We start from the raw sequence: 26,484 nt of genomic DNA, 5'->3' as shown, positions 1-26,484 counted from the left end.
AATCTCTCTGGTGCTGAAATTACAAGTAACTTCAGCACTTACAAATAAGTGGGTTGTTAGTTAGATGGATCATGATTGGTTAATATTAAATACTTTACATTGGTAAAACATTTAATTTATCCAATCATAAAATATAGTTTAGATCAGGTTCCATTATCATGGTAAAATTAGGATGGTCATTTAAATTTAAATTTAAGTTTTAGTTAGTTTTGTTTAGGATATGCCTGCACTATTTTTTATAATTTAGAAAATGTCGACTACTTTTTCCTCTCAGATTTTCTGAGCAATTTTTTATAACTTTAATTAAAAGTACAGCGTCAAAACGCGACTTTGAATCGCGTCTTTGTTCAACTGATCATATTTCAGAGTACAAGGTTGAGAAAGAATATCAAGTATATTTCAAACAGTTTATTTAGTGGAAAACCAAGGTTTCACCCGTAATTATTTGGATCTGTTTAGTGTACGGAGACCTAACAAGGATTTTTCTCCGTACACTCCCCAGATCCAAATAATTACGCGTGAAACTTTAGTTTTCCACTAAATAAACAATTTGAAATATATTTGATATTCATTCTTAACCTTGTGCTCACTAATCAATAAAAACTATGCTTTAATTGGATGCTGGGTAGGAAAAAAGAGCCCCCACCTATGAGATAGTGTGTGGTGTCGTTGAGTGGGAGGAGTGTGCCATTTCTGTACATCTGGAAGAAGAGGTACTCCACATCTGGAGTGTTGTAGTCTACTCTGATTTCCTCGTCTGGATTGGTCAACTGCTGGTCTGTCATTGTTATATTGGGGGTGGTGGGACCTGCAAACAGTTACACTCTAAACATGTGTAACAAACTAACCATTTCTTACAAACTGGTCGCATTTTTTTCGTTAAAAAAGAGCATTTCGTAAAAAAGGACTAATTTTTCGTTTTTCGTTCTTCTATTTTTCGCTCGCTTTTCGCTCGCTTTTTTATGTTTATTTGAAAACATAAAAGAATATTTGAGAACATAATAGAATGCTCTGTCTAATTCATTTATCCCATGTTTATCTGGCGCTATAGGAAGGACCAATGTTCTTTTTTGCAAGAAGAGGCTGATACATGCAATTTGCTAAGAACATCTCATCCGCGGGCAAATTTTATTTATAAAAAACTTCAATATAGTGATTTTTTTTACCATAACTTGAGTTCTTATATTTTTTCTCGCTTTAGAGTGTAAATTTTCTTTAGTTAGAAATCAGTTTTCAATGAATGGAATAAAAAAAAGTTGTCTGATGTGTACTCCAAATTGAGAAGTACAAAATGACTCACGGGTCCACGCAGTGGTCATGACAGAGGGCGAGTCCAAAACAGTCGCATGTGAGTCATAGTATTGACCCTTCCTGTCCGGACACACCAGCCTCGTCCTCACTTCAACCTTCTTGCTAGTCATGGGGTCAAAGGTCAACCCGGCCGGAGTGGGGGAGGTGAAGGTGTGGGAAAGAGTGTGGGTGAAGTTCTGAAAAACACGAATGAATAAGTTGTGGATCCGAAATCAAAACTAAAATTAAAGTTCGAATCTATTGGCTGCAAGGAGTACAATATGAGAGGTAAGCAACACTCGATGATCGATGCGAAAATGGTGTACAATAATTATTTTCCGGAATGCTGTACTTGATCTGTTGCTACAGGACTACAAACACTTTAATTATATTTTCAGTTTTTATGCCGATTCATGGAAAAATGTTCACCATTGCACGCTAATTTAAGCTCGTTGGGAATATCGAAACTAGTCAATTTTTTCGGTGCAATTATATGGGGTTGCGGTTTCTGTCTCACGCGATTTACAGCTCACTGATTAGCTGGTGTGCTGGAATATCTGCGGCAATTTCTGTGTTGATTACACTTGCAAGCAGCGTAGTGTATTAGTACGAACCTTTTTTTTTAAACTAACTCAAAAGTATAGAAAAGTGCTCATTAAAAGTGTCCACTTATTTGGTGGCACCTTTGCTATAATCACGAGCTGTAGTATTGAAAATTTCATAGCATCTAATCTCTGCATTATTTGCGGCTAGTGTTGGCGCTTTATTAAGTGTCCGTGGCTGAGTGGTTAGTGCGTGAAACTCAGATTCTCAGAGTCCCTGTAGGTCGCAGAGCAAAACCGCGACGAAGCCGAAGTTTTACCACTTCGAGGCTTATTTCTACTTTTTTCTAATGCACTTTAGCCTCAGCTGCTTTTTATCGTATTCTCGCTAGTGTTTGCGAAGCGAAGCTTTGCCTCTGCATAAATCACTGAACAGCAAAAAATTGCTTTCGCGTTGGCTCGTCAGCTACTGTATCTCAATTGCTGATGTTGTAGCGGAATTATTAGCTCATTGTCTGCTAGGTCAGGTAAACGCTATTATACTGTAATAATATGAAAAATGTTTGAGGAAATCCAAACGTAGCCGGCTTGATGTTTTTTACACATCTCCATGAACCTTTTTGATCTATTAAATCGCGACAATTTATGTACGTAAGCCCTTCAACAACCAGCAGTTTATTTCTTAAGAGAGATGAAATCCAAGACAATTGTGAGGAAAACATTTTCAAAAACAATTTTTCTTTTGAGCTGAAGCGTGTCTTGTGATTGAACAATGACAATTGGATTGAATTTATCTAACTTGACTGGATATACTTGATTGATTGTGTTTGGTTTGATTCAATTTGTTTTTCAGTGTTCTCTTTGATTGAGTAACGTTTTTCTACCACAATAAACTTTAATATAAAAAACATATGCAAAATTTAGGTTAAGAATGACACTGGCTAATTATTGAGAGAATTTGACTGGATGAATTTGTTTGCAATTTTCTAGGTTTTTTTGAAAAAAAATATCAGGAATAATTTTTTTCTGGGATGCTTTTGGATTGACACGAAATCTTGGGAAACGGATAAGCAAATCAGTATTAACAAGTATAATCACGTTATTAGAACAACCTTGACAATATAAACATATCTAACAGAATATTGAAAAAATTAAAAAAGAGCAATACAGCCGAATCAAATTTGTTTGAAAAAGTTTGAACATTTTTAACTGTCGAGCTTCGAAGCAATTTACATTATGCCGAAGCTTTTTGAGATTCAAATACTGTTTATGATTACGCGTTTTTCCTAATTCTGTTCAGAGAAAACTGGATCAATGGGTTATTGTTTTTTTCCGCTGAAACTTAAAGCCGATTTTTGAAATCAGAAACGAATCACGTTTCCCGTTCCGTTTCAGCTTAGCTGCTCGATGGTGTTGTTTGCCTTCTTTTAACTATGTGAAAGAAGCGAAATTTGAAATATAACTTAAAACCGCAAAAAGTCAAATTTGAGCGTAAGAAGACTCTAGAACTTCTTTCTTCCTGAAAAAACCAAACAAAACAATCGTCCTCGGCAAGTCCTTTGCGAGTGAAAGTTTTTTTGTTATCTACAATTATTAACGTGGAATTTTTCAATCCTTGCCTGTCTTAAACATGAGTTCATATCAAAACAAAACTTTTTTATCGTCCCATACCTAGTAATTATTCCATATTAGAACTGATAAAGTCTACTTCAGGTTTAAAATTCAGACCTGAAACGGTTTGTGATATGTTAAAATAACGCTAGGATATACTAAAAGAGCTGCATAATTTCAGATCTGAACAGGGATAGCCGGTTGCTGTGTAAATAGCAAAGAATGTTCTGATCGAGTCCTTTCTGTTTTTTTTCTATTAGTGCTGTTTTTTGTGCGTGGTGTGATTAAAGGATTTGACATAAAAAATTTTTCTTGTTTTTTTTTGTCACATTAGCGTTGTTTTTTTTGCGTGGTGTGATTAAAGGATTTGACGTAAAAGTTTTTTTTTGTGTTTTTTGTCACACTAGCGTTGTTTGTTTTTGCGTGGTGTGATGAAAAGATTTGAACAAACCTAAACTTCTGGCAAACTCGACAGTCACAGTAAGATAGACAAACCGGGCAAACAAAATCAAAAAAACTCTGAAACGTTTTTCTGTTTTTTTAAACCGGGTTTTTTCAAAATTGGGTCATTTTTTTTGAAATCCCAACTGAGAGGGCTTTGGTATGATTTACTGCACGACCCATTCCGATGATTATCTGTTGCACCTGATTTTGCTCGGAAAAAAACACACCTGAATACAAAGTTCCTCCCCGTGTTCAATGGTCGGAATAATGATTCTTTTCAGGGTTATTTCAGAGTTTAAGTTCAAATGAGATATACATAATTTGAGATCTGAAAAGCAACATATGTAGGAAATAAATAAGTTAAGAGTTTGCTGGTTAAAGGGTTGTCTCATTCGACTCACGAGTTCCACTTGAGTTTCGTTGTCCTCGCTGTGTGACACCACAGTGTACATTGTGAGTGTCTGTCCTGTCTGGGGGGCTGAGAGGGAGGAGTGAGAGGACACTGGGGGGACAGTCCAGCTGAAGTGGAGGGAGGAGGAGGTGTCTTGCTGCCACGAGATGGCAGTGGGCTCCGGACCATCTATAAGCGGAATGCAAATGGTTGTATTTTTAGTTTTTTTCCCAGTCTAGCCCAATCCCTCACAAATATAAAAGTTTCGTTTGAATTGCAATTTACAGAAGGAAAAAAACGCTATAATATTTCAAACATAGAATGAAATTTCAAAACGTTGATTTCAATATTTTTCATATTTTTATTTCTATTTTTGGAGGATTTTACGAGGAAAAAGCAAAACACCTGTTTTTTTATTGTTTGTTTAAGCTCTACAGTTTAATTTAACACTTAAATCTATCTTTCATATGCCCAGTTACACTCACATGTACAGGAGCACAGAGCATCAAAATAGGCATGCGTGTAATTATCGAATGTCAAATGACCCTCGGTGAACTCTGCGTTATCTATCACGTGATTGAGGTCATTGACTAGTGTCTCATTGGTGTGGTAGTCGTAGTCGTCTAGCCAGAGGTACCTGTCTCTCGTTCTGGTCTCAAGGCCACGCCATCTGGCCACTATCTCGTAACAGTACATCGATGCAGTCGAGAGACCTGGAAAACAAAAACGGGGAAAAAAATTACAGGATGCGCGGATGATTTCAAAAGCAATCTGATGATATCGTGTAATTATTATGTAGTAATTTAAATTTGATTTTATTTTTGTATGTAAATTGAAGTTTGACGTCTTTCAACTTTTTTCAAATTTTAGAAACAAGTTGTTGGCGTTTTTTTGACCTGTGATGAAAATGTTATGTAGTTATAGTTAATACGGAATTTTCATTAAAATTTTTGCCAATTTGTTTTCTTGCTTTTTGAAGACTCTTCGTAGGCTGGAGTCTTTATTTTTTTGTAAGTGATTTATCATTTAATAAAAGTCTTTATCATTTAAAAGCACTGCTCTTTCGTTTAAATTTTTTTTGGGTTTAAATGACTTCACCTGTTATAAGATAGTTATCAGTTGTCAAGTTAGCCACCACCAAGGTGGAACAATCAGTAAGGTCCAGTGAGCACTCCATGACGTCATATACCAACTCTGGTGCCTGGATACCATCCCACGTGATCTGTATGCTCTGGGTGTCTCTGGGTTCTAGTTGGACATCTTTGGGAGGGTATGGCGCTGTCTCAGCAATCACCTGCAAAAATTTATTTGTTCACATTTTACAACAAGGTCACAACTTTTTTTAACGTACGCAGCACGCAGCACGTTTTTTGGCATATAGCTAAAATTGAAACCACGAGGTGCATCACATTTTTTGAATTGCACACCAAAATTGGACAATTTTTTCTTTTCCTTCCCTAAAAAATTTGGCCCCTAAAACTTTGAGCTTATTCTTATAAAATTTATGTGATACAAATACTTTATAATACGTTTCTAATAAAAACAATGTAAAAAGTTAAAGCAAAATAAAAAGATGCGAATGTTCTCACCGTGACTGGATCTCCATACATGATGGTGTTATCGACTGGGCAAAGGTACACAGATCTGATCTGGATGTGGTAGACTGTGTTGGGCATGATGGACTTGGCAGTAAAGTGTCGCTTCGAATCCAGGGCTGCCAAGAGCATGCCTGTCGTGCCAGAGATCTGGAAAAAACATCAGATGAAATAAACACAAGAGGAAAATAAGGAAAGATAATTCTGACTGTTTTGATTGCATAAACTAAAAAAAGTTTTCTGATAACTTTTTTCATTAAGAGAAGCTTCTAAGGTTGATACTCATTTTAGATACTAAGTTAACTGATTTTTCTGAACCCTTTCATATTAAAGTTACAGCTACTTTACTTGTATCTCAAAAACACTTGTTTTCTTTTTATCGTCATTTTACTTACTGAATTTTTTGAGCCTTCAAAAACAATTTCTTACTTATTTTTTTTTCGTCATCTTACTTACTGAAATTTTTTAAGCCTTAGAGAAACCGACTTAGACTTATAACTGTAAGTCTGTAAGTAACTTTTTAAAGAAAAGTTGAAATTTTTTACGCTGAAGTCGTCAGGTGTGTCTGGTGACCGGAAGGAGTGGTCGAATACATAGCCGACATCCATCCACGCATCCTCTCCCGATATGTCAATCTTGACCTCGAAGCTAAAAGAGGTAAACAGTCACGTAAAAGAAACAAGGATAGTCGGTTACTGTGCAAGTAGCACTGCATGTTCCGACCAGTCTTAAAAAAATACAACAAAATTATTTTTCCAATTAGTGTCGTTTTTTCGGCTTGGTGTGATAAATGAATTTGAGCGAAAAAGTAGAGCTAATGCATTTTCATCAGTCATGTAAAATATGCGAATTGCAAAACTGTGTTTAGGGTACCAATTGCACTGAAAATTGGAAGTTAGTTTATTTATTACGTCCAAAATAAGCTCAACGGCGCTTCATGTATATTTGACGAAGCGATGTTAACTTCAACCAATAAAAAGCATGTATTCTCTATCGTTATCGTTTGAGATTTATGAATTGGGGTGAATATTGCTTGAAAAACCCAAAAATAGGCACAAACATTGTCCTTCAATCAAAATAAAAAAGGAAATGTTTCCACACGAATAATGTGCGTATATGATACACAACTTTTGATGATTCGGTTTCTTTGCAAGTTTTCACTATTTGTCAATTCTACGAGTTGTTTGAGCATTTGAGGCACAAAAAGCAGCTTCCTGGGCGATTACCTGTCGACGGTATTGCCGAGGGGTTGTTTCCATTTGAAGTCCACTCCATACCAATTGCGGTTATCCGCCTCTTCGCGTTGAACAATATTGGGAGCTGGAAACATATAGTAACTGATATATATTTTTATTCAGAGAACTTTTCAGCTTTTTACTTATTAGTTTCCATAATAAGATATGTTATAAACGTTTCTACAAAAAGGGTGAAACATAAAAGGGAGACCTCAAAAATTATCAAAACTTTGCGAATCCAAATTTATTACTGCAAATTATAATAACTGAGTGCGTCTCTTTATATTGAGATATGTAGAACTCGTTTAGATGGAATCCATTTGTGGTGATAACACTAAAAAGAAAATTTTTTTCCTACCTGCAGTTTTAGTTTTTTTTTAGCTGAATTGAAAGTCATTGAAAAATCGTTTCGAAATAAGTTCCGGTTTTTTGCAGCGTTGTCTTGGAAAATAAAGCGAAACTTTTTCCATTTGAAAGACTAGGCTTTGGATTAGGATTTTTTTTTGCTTGCAAAGTTAGGATTGATGGTCCACAATTTTTTGGGTTGAACGGCTATGAGGACCCTATCCATGGCGAAGGTGTGTAATTCTATAGGGTGAGGGTCCGTTTGCTCCCACTATATTCCGAACTCACTCTTGTTTAAATCTTATATAACTCACGTGTGCAGGTTTCGATAGGCTGTGCACTGTAAGCAGTGAGTCCATTCCACATCACTTCCACCTCGTAACTGTACACTGAGGCAGCCTCCAATCCAGTGTCTGAAACAGGAAAAAGTTATTTGAAGAGGAGGGAAAAACATAAAAATTTTGGTGTGGTTTTTTTGAAGACTAGTTGACATTACCCGCACTGACAAAAATGGATTTCGATCGATTTTAGTATGAAAAAAGTATGCAGTTTAAATTGAAATTTGTAAGTGAAAAAGTAAGTTAATCAAAAAGAAAAATTCAGATCGATTTGGATCGATTTTAAATCGAATCAAGTCGATTTAATTTCAACGCTAAAAAATCGATTCCAGTCGGTTTTAAATCGATTTGAATGGATCTTAAATCTGAACTAAAATGATATAGATCCAAAGCTGACTAAAATCCTTGTAAAACAAGATCAACCGTCCCCCCATCCCCCACCAATTCTGATCCCGCAATCGGAATCGGAATTCGAAATCGGTTTAGATCAATTTTTAGACACTTAAACCGATTTAAAATTTTCAAAAAAATCGATTTAAATCGATTCAAAGTAGAATTAAGTGAGATTCTGATGGATTTGAGTGAGAATCGGATGGATTTTAGTGAGTCGGAAAATTCATCGAAATCGATTTAAATCGATTTTTTAGACACTTAAATTGATTTAAATTTCTCACAAAGATCGTTTTAAAATAGATTGAAGCGAGATACTGATGGATTTAAGTGAGATTTGGATGAATTTTAGTGAGTCGGAAAATCCATCAAAATTGAATTAAATCGATTTGTTAGACACTTAAATCGATTTAAAATTTTCAAAAAGATCAATTTAAATCGATTTTAAATCCCTTTAAGTTCGTAAAATGTACATGGTTAATCATATTGGATTAATTTTAAATCGATTTAAAATCAATTTAAATCGATCGGAAACCATTTCTGTCAGTGCGAGTAATTTATAAAATTTTCAAAAAATATAAAATTTTGGTATTCAAATATAAAATTTGGGTGTGGTTTTTTTGAAGACTGGTTGACATTAGGCTATAAGGTTTTTATGGATAAAACCTTTTTAAGATATTCTATGAAAATTTATATCCGTTTTTTTTGGAGTAAATGTTAATGGTATTTGTAAGACACTTTTACCCCACGCTTTTTTCGTGAAAGTGAACCCGCACTGACAAAAGTGGTTTCGGATCGATTTAAATTGATTTTAAATTGAGTTTAAATCGATCCAAATCGATTAACAATGTACATTTTACGAAATTAAATGGATTTTAAATCGACTTAAATCAATTTTTTTGAAAACTTTAAATGGAGTTAAGTGTGTAAAAAATTAATTTAATTCGATTTAGATGGATTTTTCGACTCATTAAAATCCATCTGAAACTCACTTAAATCCATTTTGAATCGATTCAAATTGGTCTTTTTGCAAACTTTAAATCAATTTAAGTGTCCAAAAAATCGATTTAAATCAATTTGGTTGGATTTTCAGACCCACTAAAATCAATTTTTTTGCTAACAAGGCAAAAAAAACATACGCTTTAAAAAAATTGTCGGAATTTTTTAATCTCAATTTTTTAAATATAACCACTCGTGCCAGATGTTGAAGAATTCAAAAAGTGATCCACATAAATCAGATTTTAAGCTTGAAAATAGGCGATGAAATGATAAAAATTTATTGTAAATCCTATACAAACACGAAAAGGGTCCGAACAAACTAAAATTTGATCTCATTAATATGCATTTAAATCATAGAAAATTATACAGATAAATCAGATTTTGGGCAAAACTTATAAAACGAATCAAGAAAAGAGTCAAAATAGATCATTTTTTGAACTCAAAATATGCAAGAATATCAAAGAATTTTCATCGATTTTTTGGTCTTTTTATTTGGTCTGTTTTATGCTACAATACGCTATGGATGTAAAAATGAAAAAGCATAGGCGAGGAGTAAATGCGATAAAAATTCGAAACTGATAAATCTCGTATGAAAAAATCGATTTTAATCAATTTAAAATCGTTTTAATCCCCTTAAAAAAAAATAAAATCATACTGACAAAAATGCGTTTAAATTGATTCAAAATCGATTTGGATCAATTTTTTAACTTGGATTTAAGGTCAATTCAAATCGTTTTCTATTTAATCTTCTTACTTTTTTCATACTAAAATCGATCTAAATTTGTTCAACGTACTTTTTTCATACTAAAATCGATCTAAATTTGTTCAACGTCTTTTTTTCATACTAAAATTGATCTAAATTTTTTCAACGTACTTTTTTCATACTAAAATTGATCCTAATCCATTTTTGTCAATGCGGGAAAAGCAATATAATCAAAAATAGAAGTAGAAACTTTTTCAAACTGTCCTAACCTTTTATTTTCAAATTGGTCTTTTGTCAATGTATTCAGAAAACACTTGATGACTTACCAGTGAAAATGAATGGGTCGATTGAAGTGAAATGTTGTCCTACTTCTACTCCGTAGCGGAACACGCGGATCCCGTGGTAGGGTACACTCCACACGTTAGCCCCGGGGTTATCCAGTCCAATTTGGATCTAAGAAAAAGCATTATAGATTAAAAAAAAAAAAATTGATCCCCGACAGATCCTAGCTTAACAAATCTGTTTAGCGGGCTTATGCTAAATTTACAGCGCGGCATTCAGCTGGCATCGATTTGATATAATAAAGTTATCACAGAGATCAAAATTCAAAGTTCAAAATCACTCATTTTATTTTGAAAAATCGTATATGTTTTGCCAATATAGTTTTTAGTAAATGAGAAAAAACTCCTGATTGTTTGACTTTGTTGGGAGTCGGTCGGTATGTTTTCCGCTGTACGATCTGCAATGGTGAAGACACGCTGTTTTATCGAAATGTATGATTTGATGTAGATCCCGCGACGTATCTTCAACATTGAGGGTCGTACAGAGGATGACGTACCGATCGACCACAAACATAGTCAAGCAACCAGGACATTCAGCAATGTATAATTTTTGTTGCAGTGGTTTGATTATTTTAAGGGATGTACCAGTCGTAATACATTTGTTAACAATGTCTTAACTATGCGCATTACGTTTACAGGCAATTTAGAACACATGGATGATACAGTGAATACACATCGATAGGGCATGGGTATAGAAAACTAATTCAAATACAATGATAGTATACATTGATGAAACAGGGATTTTATAATGATCGCACTTTGTTGAAACGTTGCTGGTCTTAATGTTTTAGCAAAAAAATGGCCGTGAAATTATTGTTTATTCTTTTCGCGAGATACGAAATGATAATGGATAACCAGTATGAAAGTGAGATAGAAATTGGAAAAAAATGGAAAAAAATTGGAAATTGCAGAAATTGGAAAAAAATTGTAGTCAAATATTATTGATATTTCAGATTTTGGCATGAAGTTCTTGTCGGAAAAAATGTCAAAGAATATCAATCTTACAAAATATTTAAAAATTAGACCTAATTTTCATATTCTCGCAATTAGAGATCTTATGGTTAGCTGAACAATTTAATTGCTCCCCGTCTGAGCAATCCGATCAAGTGTGGCTTAGATTCTTTCACAGGATAAGAAAATGTTTCCCCGGAATTTCACGCAAAAAAGCACTTTTTTGGCTCTGAAACTCGCTTGTCGTAGGCCGGTTCCCGGTTTAATTAAGTTTCTGGAACTTGTTCACTATTCGGTTCTGCGTCTTCTAACTAAACCATTTCTCTATGGTCTCCATAACACCCGGAGGGCAGGATGGAGGCTTCTCAGACAGCGGACACCTAACTGAGCCCATGCGGCAGTAACCAGTGAACAATTCCAAGATCTTGATTGACTAACCTGATCGACAGTGTTCTCCCCGAAAAAGTAGGGTTCCGGCTGACTGGGAGTAGTGTAGGCCTCCACCATCTTAAGTCCACCTTCATAAGAGATGGAAGAGTACTCCACGCTCTGGTTGGATACATTGCATATGATGTCTGTGGCTATGGACAGTGTCATCTGAGTCATTGGCACGAGGCCGGAGAGGGAAAAGTGCCGGTCGGTCTGGTTGGGACTCACTGAAACAGCGATGTTTTATGCTTTACCAAGACACAATGGAGTGTTGCCTCTGCAGACAAAGAATGTTTTTCTTCAACATTTATTAATTTTGAGATAAGTTCCAAAACGTTTCATTTACCAATTTTTGAGCATCTGGAAACGTTGAGTATTTTCTCTTCACAGAATTTCTGAATGGCAAAGTCTTATAATCAAACAAAATTTCTAGAACAAAACTTTAGTCATGGCCTTTCCTGTCATGACCACACTGTATGGAGTATCACTGCAACAGAAAAAGAGCTTTTCTTGTACATGACTGGCTATGGTCTGTGTTTTTTATTGAATAGATTTAATACAAAATAAAATGGCTGGCGAAAATTTTTTTTCGAAATCTTGAAATACATAAATGCTGAAAGAAATGAAATATTGGCACACATTCAAAACACCAACAAATTTCAATGCAATTTGAGACTGACCTAGAGCATCGTCCCGATACACATCGTAGTGGGACACACCCACTTGCTCTGCTGAGTCATGGGGGTAAGTCCAGCTGATTTTCACATCATTCTCGCCCTGCTCTGTGAAGTAGGCGAACTGGGGCACACCAGGGAAGGAGCAGCCCCATTGGGGGTCACTTAGTTCACTCATCAGACCTTAAAGCAAAGTGGAAACGTTTATTAATTTACAAATACAAACAAATAATTTAATAGTGGTTCAGCTGCTTCCAACTTAATTTGCTCAAAACTTTTTGTATCTACAAACAGTAGCGGATGCAGGGGGGGGGGGGGGGGGGGGGGGGGTTTGCAGGGGCACATTTTTTCCAGGAATTTGACGAAAGAGGAGGCGTTTCGACCAATGTTCCACCTTTCAAAGGCTTTCCAACTTTCAAAGGCGCGTTCAAAGATTTGTTTGTCTGGACACAAATCTGGACACAAATCGAGAACCTCCGCCCCTAAAACCCAATCATGTCAGCTTAAGATGAACAAGGTCAAACTAAGTGGTCGACCAAACTCGCACTGTGTCTGGAAACGTCAAGCAAAGAAGCCGATGTTCGACTAACATCGTTTCAGTCCACAGTTTCGTTTTCATTACAAGTCGAGCTTAGAGCCATGGTTAGGGAATCTTAAGGATCTTAGAAAGCTTAGGGATCGTTTACTTGGCAGCAGAAATAAAACTTTATAACAAAAAATACCGTGTTTGACCACTGCAACAGTGTACTCATTCTGCACTCCGGCTAGCAATCCATAATGGGTGAAAGTCAGATTGTCCTTCATTTCTCCCACTTGTTCTCCATTTGCAAACACCAGGACAGTCAAGTCGGGGAACTCATCGAACACTGTGACGATCACCTGGATGGCAGCACTGGAACCAACCAGAGGGATGACCTGGAAAGAAGGGAAAAATCAAGTCAACAAACGCACCTAGTGAAAATGTTCCTAGTGAAGCTGACTTTTCTTTTCAGTTTGGATGAGAACAGTGCCGCTTTTTTAATAGTTAATGATGTGTATTAACTTAAACCTTCTTTGATTTGAAGGTCAAGTCCTAAATTCAAAAACGTGGTCTTTTTTGTGTATTTTTTTGAATATCCAGTAGAATTGTATTTTATAAAAATCCAACATTTGTTTGCATTCAACTGCTTTAAAGCTCGTATGTTAAGTTAAATATAATCATATGGATCAAAATTTCTAAAAATACTCACAGAGATGGAACTCACTGGTCATAAGCTAAGCATACTCTTAAACTCAAAGTAGGCGCTCCAGTCCAAAATAATACCAAAAAATTATAATAAAACTCACACTCTGTATTTCTGGCTTCGCCGGTCTTGTGGCCGCTTCGATCCGACTCCAACCACTGATTCGGTTGGTTCCATCCACACTACAAGTGAACACACTCCTCACCATCACACTGAACTCAGTGCCGCTGGAGATGGTGGGCACAGAAGTGGAGGAGATGTTGAGGGTTAGAGTTAAGGTGGGGGTGGGGGTGAAGTCGGAGTTGAAGAAGGGGGTTCCGTGGTCCACTTCAAACTCATAGTCTGAAATGTACCATACTTCTCAATTGTGGACTTGATGTTTTTTGGCCAATTGAAAAAAAGAAGGAAAAGATGGTAAAAGGACCATGGAACATGTAACAAAAACAGATCTTAACAATTTAGGCTAAATTTATTGAGTAAATTTGTCGTTTTCCTTTATTTTTCCCTTTTCAAAAGGCTAGAGTGATGTCATCTATTGGATTTTTCTCTTGCCTAAAGTCCAAAACCTAAATATGAGAAGTTCTGATAATCAAAATTAACAGGAAAAAACGGTCGAAATTAAATTATACAGTCCGCCAAAAATATTTAAGGGATTTGCAAAAATATTAGACAGCCATGTCAGCAAAACTCAACAGAAGAGAAATGATTACTCATCGACCTGTGGCTGCCCCGTTGGCGGATGGGTTCCAGGCTAGAGTGATGTCATCACTAGTGGAGTCCACCACCCGCAGTCCAGTGGGTCTCTGGGGGTCAGTGCACTGGGAAACAACAGCACTCTTCCCACTTCTCACCTAAATAAGTGCACACGCATTCACTTCAGTTTAAACGGGAAACTGGAATATTTGTGGAGAATTGAGCCGTTTTTTTAGATACAAGGGGCTGCTTCGGGGGATAAGAAGAGTTGAAAGAGTCCTTACATCAATTCTATCCGATTATAACCCCAAGCCTAGTAGCAAAAATTTAACACGACCACAATTTGCTTCGAGGAGTGGGGAAGGGGGAGAGGGGGTTGGAGGGTCTATAATTGGAAAGACTCCTTAAATCATGCAGGCGCTGATTGATCTAGGAATTTTTCGAGGGGGCGGCGGATTTTCAATTTTTTTTGGATCGACTAAATTGGTTTTCTGAGCTCTCCCAAAGTACTATAAAGACCCCAATTTGACCAAATTTTTTGCGCCGCAGACAAATGTTTGAAAAAAGGCTAAAAAAGACTGTAACTCACCCCTCTGTAGAATGCGTATGTGTAGTAAGAGTAGAGAGTGCCTGGCATCAGATTAAAGGAATCCAACAGTGGCTCATCATCTGTCACGTTCATGAACCTATAAAATCGAGTTCTCAATATGAAAGAGGGATTTAGACTCACCCGCTAGTTTTAGACACGATGAATTCTGTTTTCTTTTTTACACAAATGATTATTATTACTTAAGATTTGAAAAGTTTGGCTACCTATATAGTATCCCGGGTTGAAATCACAGAGCTTATCAGTACTGTTCAAATAAAACAACAGCTGTAAAACAAAATTCAGTCATATGTCAGAGTAAAATCAGCACTCTGTTTTTCACATGACCAAAAGATTGAACAGGAAAAATGTCAGTACTGTTCTAAAACTGTAACCATACTGTTACAGTACTGTTTTTTTTTCTGTTTTCAATCTGAAATATTACTGGAATTTTTTTTTCGAAAGTTTCGAATTGATTTTTATGTTTTGTTACGTGTCGTTACAATCGGAAAAATCATCATCACCGTTTTTTTTTACCAGAAAAGTATTGTAGCGTTGGTAACTAGAAGGCTAGAGCAATTAAATTTGCCTGGAAATATATATTTTTGGTTTTACAAAAAATCGAAAAAAAAACTTTCAAAATTTGAATTCATCCATCTACAGCCAAAATTGACTGACAATAACCTATAAACGCAGTAAACGCAACAAAAACAGAAATGTGTTAGCGCTGGTAGTTATAAAGCTTGAGCAGTAAAATTAACTTGAGCAGTAATATTTTTGATTAAAAAAACCGAAAAAAAGTTCTTTTTTTCAAATTGAATTCACAGCCCCAGAGCCCAAATCAACTAAAAATAAAATAAAAACGCAGTTTTTTTCGCAAACAAAATAGAGACGTGTAGACACTGTAGTTAGGCGATTTGACCAACTAAATTTTGCTAAAAATACAGCAATTTTTGGTTAAAAAACGGAAAAAAAACCGTTTTTCTTTTAAGAATGATGCAACACCACAGCTAGAAATCAGCTCAAAATTTGTCAAATTTTCGGTTACTATTTTTTCTATTTACGAAATAGATTTGGTTGATCTTGCTCTTTGTTTTTAATATAAGAGTGTTCTTTATTTGTTATTTTTTTCATCCCAACTGTTTCTTTTAATTCCATAATATTTTTTCACTGTAACAAATATGCAGTAGTTTTGCAGTATTTTTTGAAAAAATCTCAATTTGAATTCTGGAACTGTGAAATTATGAAACGTTTGTTCTATTTTTAGACTAAAAATTGGTGGACAGTTACTTACTTTGATTCTTAGCAGCTGAATTTAGTGAGTTGAATTATTTTACCGTGTGCCTAAAATTGCTTCAAGACTGACAATCATTAGAAATTTTTGAATTTTTTCTGTGGTTTTTCTTCTGATGATTACTAGTAACGCGAAGTATAATACGTTGTTTAAAATTGTTTTGTGCAATTTCGTTATAAAATTTCGTTTGACATTGTTATCATCATAATTAGCCTAGGTTCAATAATTGATTTACAAGTGAGTTTTAAACCCTAGATTTCCTTTTTTTTTAGTTTTTTCTCAGAAAATTGCAGATTGTTCTTCAATAAGAAGGTCAAAAATGTTTTAAAGTCAGCCCTACTAAATAAATTCATATTAGAGGCTGAATTATTTAAATCAGCCTCTAATAAATAATTTCAATATCTCTGATTTCATTTTTGATCAGAGGAATAGTAGTAGAACACAACTTTTGATTTTGTAATGAATAGAGAAACAACAGAACACAATCTCTGATTTTATTCTGATTGCAAAAAGAACAGAATGAAAACAGTACTGTTGCAGTACTGAAGTTTTTTCTATGATATATCTCTGACCAGAGACATATTGCCACTTGCCAGAATCTGATGCAGTACTGATAATATACTAAAACATTTCTGGAGAAAAAAAGATTTTCTCTGTGATTTCAACGTATAACCTCAATCTGTGGTACCCTTTTGGTGAGACTTTATGACATCCATTTTGGCTGACCAACCTCAAAAATTTTCCTTCGGCGCCAGTAAAACTATTTTTGAGGAAGGCGCGCGCCGAAAAAACTCATTTATTTTCAAAATTTTCCAAAAAATGCCCAAAAACGCATTTTTGGCTTGTTTTTTTTTTGACGGCCCAGAACATTTTTGACAAAAAAGGGTCCTTAGTATTTTCGGATAGCTCGGAAAGTTATATTGACCGACTTTAAAAAAATGCCCGGAAAATTTTCATAACTCGTGAAAAACCACCCCCCTTAGAAAAGTTTCTGCTTTAAAAGTTTAGAGTAATTTGTGTGCTTATCAATTTATCAACTGTAGATATTTCGGATCTTTCCCATCATAGCATCCCCCTAGCGTAAAAACAATAAATCTTCTCTGCTCCTAGATTTAACCATTATGGGATATAATTTGCTGGACGAGGGGGGTGGCGGGTAGGGGTCATGGTTTGGCATCAAAAGGAAAGGCCCGATTTTTTTTCTTATTTTTTGTACTACCTGATATCTATGTTCTATATTTTGTTTCAAAACCATTTGTTTTATATTATCCTAACTCACCTCAAACCCTGTTCGACACTTGCCCCCTTCATTCTGAACACATCGAAGAACACAATCTCCTCATTCGCATCGTCCCCACCCTGACTCAGATCTACCTGGAGGGTGGTGGAATCGAACTTGCTCACCACGAGTGTGGGCTGAGAGGGGGGAATGTGGACGTAGAGGGAAGTCTTCGAATGACTCAACAGTTCTGAAAACATTTTTTTAATTATCAATTTAGTTTTGCAGCATTAAATTGACTTTTTGGTTTGTAAAACGAGCTGAAATTTTTGCAGTTTGACAGTTTAGCGTCTGGAATTTGTAAAAAAAACTATAAGAGCAAGTTATTATCCTCCGCCCCACCAATTAAGTATGTAGTGAACTTCCCTGTGCTCCTGTAAACTATTCGATTCTCATTCACTACAAAATTCAACATGAGTCTGTTTTTAGACTTAAATTCAAGTTAACACCCTTTTAACAAGCTCTTGGGGATGTTCACTTGGTTTGAAGTTGAATTTCAAAACAAGTGAACATCCCCCAGGAGCAGTATAAGGCTGAGGTTGTTAACTTGGATTTAAGTCGAAAAATAAGTTTTCAAATAGAACAGTTAATCAGGTCCAACATAATCATCATCAATGAGTTTTCTGGAGACTTTATTTACTTTTTTAAATAATTAAAAAGTGAAAACGCGGCCAATTTTTTTCCCAATCTGCGCATAATCGAAGCTTACAGCGTTACTCATGAAAACTGACCTTCGGACGCAGCTGTGGAGCCCTCCCCTCTGTCTGCATTGGCACATGTGTATGCTGACTGCACCTGGACCAGGTATGTCTTGGCATGTCCGGACAGACTGGATGAGATGTCCTGCGAAATTCCACTCACTCCGGAGTGGGTTTCGACGTCTCCAATGAACACGTTGTAATCTGCAAATGGATCATTTTAAAAAGTAAACTTGCTCAAAAGTTAGTACAATTGATAAACCTCATTAAAAAACTTAGCTCATGGAACCTGATCTAAACTACATTTTATGATTGGATAAATTAGATATTTTACCAATGTAAAGTATTTAATATTAACCAATCATGATCCATCTAACTAACAACACACTTATTTGTAAGTGCTGAAATTACTTGTAATTTCAGCACCAGAGAGATTTGAATTTAACTTAGAAATTAGTTGGACTCTCCCGAGTACTTCAGCAGCCGCAATAAACCAGTATACCCTAGATCTATTGAGCCTAGCAGAGACTAGTTTAACAACCTGAGACTAGATAGTATAAGAGTAAGATTAGGATCGGTATTAGACTAAGAAGTTGCACGAATCTATCCGGCCGAAAATAAGATAGCGTGACGAGCAGACGGTGTACCCTATCCGAAATTACTCTATGAGTTATACCCATCGGTCCTAACTCATCTGGTGCGACCATAAGTCTCGAACAAGACCTTAATAGCTTAGAATTAACCAAAATAGATTAGAAATTAGACAAAAACAATTACAAAATGTTATACGACGATAATTTAATCAAAATGTCTCTACGACTCAATAGATCAGAGCCAATATTCCGAACCATAACAGAACTACCCGGAATTGGAAGAAGACCTCGAACCAGAGACGACATACGACAAAGTAGAAACTTGCCATATAGTTATATGATAGTTCGGCAAAAGCCAGAACAAACTTTTGTATTTAGAAAACTACTCGCAATGAATTTAGATTTTCATTTGCAAACATAAAACCTTGAAGTCAACCTTCAAAATCATTTCAGGCGCTAAACAAAATTATTAATATGCAATAACGATTGATAAAAAGATCTCAGATCGTTTTCTTAAATTCTGCAGTAATATATAAAACATGTTTGAAAAATATTTATTGGAAAATAAAAATAAAAATTAGTAGCATGACAATAAATGGTTAGTAATCACGAATCATCCTGTTGTTCCAGCTTCATCATCTAAACATAACAGCATTCATAAACTCACTAACATCATCAAAAAACTAAATCTTTTCTTTACACAAATTTAAATCTTTATTAAAACTTAAATTCACTTAATTTTAAAATCAGATCATCAAGGCTTATCCTTGGATCTTAAATCATTTTCTACTTAATTAAATTTCAAATTTGATCATCAAGGCCTATCCTTGGATCAAAAAGAACAACTTTGTTCTCCCCCACCCACTTAACTAGTGTCTAACTACCTCAAACGTCGATTCACTATCCAACCCTTTCTAAAAGACCCAAGACTAATAGAAATTTTTAAACAAAACTAATCATTCAAATTAGGATAAACAGTGAAGAACTTTGGTTATTCATCCTTCACTTGACCCCCCCCCCTCTTACCAGACCCAGGATAAATCTTAGACTTAGTAAGTTAAAAATAGTATCTAACGAACTACTCGCGTTCTAATTATACCTGAACCTTGTGGATCGATTTACTATTCTCCAACCCTTGAACACAATCACTACCCCTAAGTAAGATTAAGTAAGTTAACACCTTAGCTTATATTAGTCACGAGAAAGTAAAAATCATTCTCCGGAATAGATATACTTTTCTCTTCAACCCTGAACAAATAGACCCAGGTTAAGCTAACCAAAAAATCGTAAGGACTAACAGTTTAAGCAATTAGAATTCACTTAACAACCTTTTGCATCCGTCATCCTAAACCTTATGTCATTTAAAAACCTAGGAAATAAACAAACAATCGTTTTACACAATTGTGAAATAGATAACAAAAAATACGACCTTGTAATCACACCTCATACACAAACAGTTGGATACATTCGAACAAAACGACAAACACTGAAGAGAAAAATAATAACTAAACAAAGACAAATAACACAAAAAGATTTTCAAAAAACCGAAACGCATTTTCAGAATCAGAAACCAACAGTTTAGACGAACTTTACAAACTAAAAGAATCAATAGATAAAAAATGCCCAATTCACGATCAATTATATTTCTCTGACTCAGAAACAACTTCAAATTCATCAAAAAGAGGAAAAAGAAGAATAAAAAAGCAGTATAAACACAAACCAGTACATTTATACAATTGGAATCAACCAATTCGACACATTAATAATTACATATTAACAGTCATCGAACGAAAAAATGAGCTCAACGCACACCCCAGGTGACGAAAGTCCAGATGATGATGAAATCTTCCCTTTTATAGTAGATGCAACCACTGATAGAGGACAACATATATTTTGCAAAAATCTACTCTTAAATTTATTTGAACCCGGAATCAGTCCATGTAAAACAGAGTTCCCAGATGTAAAAATCAAAAGACAAATCATAGATCACTATCTAAAAGATATATGTAACTTAACACAACAGTATGGAATCTACTCCATAGAATTCACCTCACCAAACCATAATCATAGTAAATATATAATTCAAACAGACGATCTTGATTTAGAATTTTCAAAAGTATTTTCAGAATATATAAAAAGCATCCAATATCATAACTCACAAAGAGCAAACTCCATATTCACCAATGAAGTTTTCGCAATAATATATAGTTATATCTCGATATTAGAAAACGAAATCCCAATACCAAATGTCTCACCGACAGAAACATCTAAACATATAAGAGTACGACATGAAATCACACTACTCTCTAGTTATTTAAACATCATTAAAGAAAATTTCACGAAAGACGAAGTTTCACAACATACAAAACATTATCTACAAAAAATTTTGGCATGGTTCATAATAGATTATTTCACACACAATATTGACTTAATTGCACAAGCAAGAAAAAATTTTAGACCCTAAAACTCGAACGATGATACCGCTATCACAGAACAATCAGACTATGTTTGGGACCCCGAATGGTCTCATCCCGCATTTATAAGCTTCCCACAATCAATCTCAAGTCAAGCAATAAGTACAATATCTTACATAAGAGATTATGTAAGAGTAATACCATTAACCATTGATGCAACACCATTAAACTATAATATATTTTTGCCCGATACACAAAATAATAGTTTAAACTCTACAGTCATACACAATGAAAACCTCAATGGAACTAGGAATCTTACTCAACAAGATATCCAGACACCATCACACTTCATAAATGAAGAAATTGTACACACAACAACTACACAACAAAGTATTTCACCAATACGCCCAAATTTAACAACACCAAGAAATACAAAACCTTCACAAACACAGGTAAGCTTACAATCAACCGTTAAACCTTCTGTTGCTCCAAAATATTCACATATGGATTACCAAACATACAGACCCATGACAATACCACCAAAAACACGTAAAACATTCACTAGAAACAACTTTGCAGACCATAATTATAATTATACACATCCATCAAAAACAAATTATCAACCACGAAGAAATTTTAACCAATATACAAGATCTCGAAACTGGGATAACCCAATGGCCCAACCTAATTCAGTAAATTTCCAAACAAATCCTCCACAGGATCGCAGTGAAAATTACCCATTTTTTCAACAAAATAAAAATAAAAAACAGACATCTTATCAAATGGATTATTTATCCTCAGATGATGATTTCTTACAACCAGACATATTTGCACCATATACTCAAGAATATCGTGGACAAGGAGTACAGAAACCACATACAAATCATAGAATTTTTTCTCCACAACCGATAGATACACAACATCAACAACCAATTCAGCAACAAAATCCAATTAATACACAATCTTTTTAACCAATTCAACAACAAAACCCAATGATTGCACACTCGTATCAACCAACACAAATGCAAAATGAAATACCACTCCCATATTATCTTCAACAACATGAAATAACAAGAAACCAACTTTCAAATTTTTCTCAAATGCCAAATGCAGCAGAATCATTACAAATGACAATGAATCCATACCTTATGGGTGGATCATCAATAACATCAAACAAACCTTTAATGGTTTTCACAGGAACAGACCCTGAATACTCTGTAGAAGATTATTTAAATGCAGTAACAGCAAACTTGATTTTAAACATTGGACCTGAACCAATTAATACGCCACTACATCAAAACTGGATACATCGACGCACAGCGTTGATACAAACAACCTTAGATGGCGCAGCCCAAAAATGGTTTTCAGTATTACCTCCAGAAATAAAATCAAATTGGAAAAGGTTTACACAGGAATTTTCAAAAATGTTTGACTCCGAAAGAAACAAACAACAACAAAGAGTTTTATGTAATGAAATTCGCAGATTACCAAACGAAACCATCAAGCAATTAGCAGTACGAATCGAAACACTAGTTCGAAAAGCATATTCACTAAATACACACGACTATAAAAACACAAAGATGACAGAAATCTTAATGATGACCTTAACACCACAATTAAGGAAAATAGCAATAAAAAGAGAGCATCCCATCCTTCTTCAATTCGAGAACCCGATTTAGATTTTCGAAATTTAGTAGACAAATTAGAACAAGCAGAAATCACAATGAAACTAGAAGAAACGGAAAATCTGAAATTAGAATACGTTAACAGAATTGAAACGACTCCCACTAATATTAATAATATACAGGAATCAGACACAGACCTCGTTGAAAAAATCACTGAAATACTCAATATTTACGAAAAGAACCCAAACTTTAAAGGCAAACCATCTTTCAAAAAATGGTGTAATTATTGCCGACGATACGGACATAGTATTTCTGAATGTAGACAAAAACAGCAAGATAGTCAAAATAAACCTCAAAAATACAAAGAACCAAATAAGTCATTCTATCAATATATGAAGAAAGATCAAAATCTACCGAACAAAAATGTATACAGCAACAATAGTTCCGGAAAACCACTTCCGAACAATACAAGCTATACAAGAAATCAATCCCCATATAACTCAAGTTATAGAGGAAGATCGCCAGAACGAAGAAACACACAAAATTCGTCACAAAATCACTACAATAGACCAAATAGTAGAAATAACTACTCCAGATCTAATTCAAACACAACACAGTTTGCTTCTAGATCTAATTCCCAATCAAGAAATAGATACTATCCAAACAATCAATCACGAAACTCATCATATAATAGAAATAGAAACTATCCCAATAATCGAAATAGAAGTTATTCAAACAATCGAAATCAATATTATCAAAACAATCGATCAAGAAATAACTCATATAACAGACCAAACAGCAATTATCAAAATAGATCGCGAAATAATTCACAAAATCGACACTCAAGTTATAATAATCGTTATAGAAATTATTCCCAATCACCACACCGGAAAAATAATCACTATAATAATTCTAATAATCGCCACAGAAGTAGTACACCTAAACATCAAAGACAAATCAATCAAGTACAGTCTAACCCAGAAAAAACATCAGACCCTCCAGGTATTGATGACACAGTAACTGATACGTTACAACTCAATCAAATAAACTGTGCATCATCAGATTCAGAAAGCGACACAGAAAACACTCTCTCCATCAATATGATAAAAGTCGAAAATGACTATGAATCTGTAATATATGAACAACCTTTTTCATCATACATATATGAAAATCAATCAGAATTTCTTCAAATTTATTACACTAAACCCATACATTCCACACCAACGACACAAGAAACTAATAGAATTAACACTACAAATCAACCCTCTGCAAATAATAAAAAAAAATGCTTGAACACAAACCACATCTATCAAAATATACAAAAAGAACAACCCAAAGAAAAAATTTGGACAATACCATTTCTCTTAGAAAGTCCAAGAAACAAAGAATTTCAACCACCAGATCTTGAAATTGATTTTTTAATTGATTCAGGAGCAGAATCAAATATAATAAACATCCCCACATGGAACGAAATAAAAACTTTACACCCAAAGCTAACACCTCTTGAAACCTCCAGTAAGTTAGCAACAGCACAGGGATCAACATTAATAAACTACGGAAAAATCCAATTATTTCTTCTCCCCACAAGAACAATAGAGCAAAGTAAAATTTTAAATAAGCCATTTAAACAAATATTCCATATCACTGATATTAAACATAATATCATTGGAATTCCATTTATCTCGAAATATATACCAACAATCAACATCTTGAATAGTAAAATATTAATCAAAGATAAATATACAAAAACAAAAGACACATCCCTAACATTTTTTCAAAGATTAAATAAACAACCACCATTCTTTTCAAAATTTTACCCAATATATCATCAACAAAGAAAACACCTGAAACCACTATCAGGAAACATCTATAATTTTTCAATCAAACAAGTTCACCAATATGATAAAAAAAACAAAACAAACAAAAATTTTATATGTCAGATTTTGAATTCAAACCTATTCATAAATTTTTCAAAATCACAATCTCTTCAATAAAATATTTGAAAAACTCGAATTCAGATATTATTTCCTTACATGTCTATAACAACACACCTTACCAGGTAACATTACCTTTAGGACTTTTAGGCTATTGCAAAACCAACGCTACAATATCACCAATACACGAAAAAGCCTATCGCGTAAATAATATACTTCAATTATTAGATATTTGTCAATCCACAATTCTTAATGAAGAATTATCTATAAACAACATAATAAATAATGAAAACAGAAATACGGATTATTTTACAAAAACCCCATATTTCAAACCTACATTCAACATAAGTAACTACACAGGAGATCAACAGAAATTTTTAACAATGTTTAATTTCCAACATTCACAAATAACACAAGACGAATTCGAAAAGTTAGCCAAACAGCTAATTAAATATTCATCAGTCTATGCAACATCCAAATTTGATGTTGGCAAAATCAGTTCATCACTACATCTCCCGTTAAAACCAGACGCAGTTTTCAAAAAACAGAGAGCAAGTAAAGTACCAATTCACTTACATGATAAAGTGAACAGATTACTCGATATTTTAGAACAATACAACATTATATCACCAGTTAATAAAGAAGAACAACCAAAAGGCAACACATTTATCAACCCCGTTATTATTCTAGCTAAAGGAGAATCATTAAAAATCGTTCTCGACGCTAGATACCTCAATTCACTCATAGATGAATCAAAATGTAATTGGCCCATTGAACCAATACAAGTTATTTTAACAAAAATAAACGGCAAATACTTTACAACCGCCGATATGAATAGTGCATACAATCAAATGCCACTAGATGAACAATCACGACGTTTAACACAATTTGTTATTGGAAACCAACAATATGAATTCAATCGCTTATTCTACGGAATATCCATAGGACCAGCAGCATTTTCAGCTTTTATGAGCAAAATTTTTAGACCACTAATACTCAAGAAAAACGCAATCACCTATTTAGACGATGTTTTTATGCAATCACAAACAAAAGAAGAAATGTTCAATGTTTTAGAAAAATATCACCAAATACTTCAGAACGAAAATCTGAAGGCCGCCCCCGATAAATCACACTTCTTTTTGACAAGAGTTAAATTCTTAGGACATAATATAGAAAGAAAAACAATCACTCCACTGAAATCACGCATTGACGCTATTCAAAAACTTCAACCACCAACAAATTAAAAGAAAATCCAAGAATTTCTTGGAATGTTAAATTTTTTAAGCAAATATGTTTATAAAATGCAATTATATCTACGACCATTTTATAACATCCTTAGACAACAAAATAATTTTGAATGGAATACAGAACATCAAGCACGATTTGAAGAAATAAAGAAACTTTTAACTGAACAAATTTCAAACACAATTCCAGACCCTGATCAACCATTTTATGCAATGTGCGATGCTTCGAACTTTGGCATCGGTGCAGCACTATTACAATCACATAATGGTACAAATAAAATGAACCTGATATCAGCAAATTCCCGATTATTCACTCAAGCAGAGCTACGACTCTCAACTCTAATGAGAGAATGTACAGCCATAATATATACACTGACAGAATATGAATTTCTGATACTTGGATCAAAACATCCCACAGTTCTATTCACAGACCATAAACCAATCATCTTTCTTTTTACACAAAAATCTAATCCAAACCACCGAGTTTACAGATTTCAACTAATTCTAATGAAATTTCCAAACTTACATATAGTTTGGACTGCAGGAAAAAATCTTGCATTACCAGACACCTTTAGTCGAAATACGCCACCTGAATTACTTACACGAAAAACAACAGTTGAAAT

At 34.5% G+C, this 26,484-nt stretch overlaps 1 protein-coding gene across 1 annotated transcript in view; it reads right to left on the bottom strand.

The window, feature by feature from the left end:
* Positions 1-26,484, bottom strand: part of LOC134853393 (uncharacterized) — a 196,480-nt gene that overhangs the window by 112,150 nt on the left and 57,846 nt on the right. The window contains exons 17-34 of the mRNA XM_063869385.1: positions 18,085-18,255; positions 17,354-17,543; positions 14,784-14,880; positions 14,220-14,352; positions 13,605-13,843; positions 13,001-13,193; positions 12,285-12,461; positions 11,614-11,831; positions 10,210-10,336; positions 7,768-7,866; positions 7,100-7,193; positions 6,419-6,521; positions 5,868-6,023; positions 5,377-5,572; positions 4,764-4,991; positions 4,289-4,467; positions 1,301-1,487; positions 647-808 (exon numbers count right to left, since the gene is read on the bottom strand). Of these exons, the coding sequence (XP_063725455.1) occupies positions 647-808; positions 1,301-1,487; positions 4,289-4,467; positions 4,764-4,991; positions 5,377-5,572; positions 5,868-6,023; positions 6,419-6,521; positions 7,100-7,193; positions 7,768-7,866; positions 10,210-10,336; positions 11,614-11,831; positions 12,285-12,461; positions 13,001-13,193; positions 13,605-13,843; positions 14,220-14,352; positions 14,784-14,880; positions 17,354-17,543; positions 18,085-18,255 (2,949 nt within the window). The remainder of the gene's footprint in view (positions 1-646; positions 809-1,300; positions 1,488-4,288; positions 4,468-4,763; positions 4,992-5,376; positions 5,573-5,867; positions 6,024-6,418; positions 6,522-7,099; positions 7,194-7,767; positions 7,867-10,209; positions 10,337-11,613; positions 11,832-12,284; positions 12,462-13,000; positions 13,194-13,604; positions 13,844-14,219; positions 14,353-14,783; positions 14,881-17,353; positions 17,544-18,084; positions 18,256-26,484) is intronic.

Source organism: Symsagittifera roscoffensis, chromosome 8 (assembly GCF_963678635.1).
Source record: "Symsagittifera roscoffensis chromosome 8, txSymRosc1.1, whole genome shotgun sequence".
NCBI lineage: Eukaryota > Metazoa > Xenacoelomorpha > Acoela > Convolutidae > Symsagittifera > Symsagittifera roscoffensis.
The sequence above is the reverse complement of the archived record's forward strand: the minus strand, read 5'-3'. Positions and strand labels throughout refer to the sequence as shown.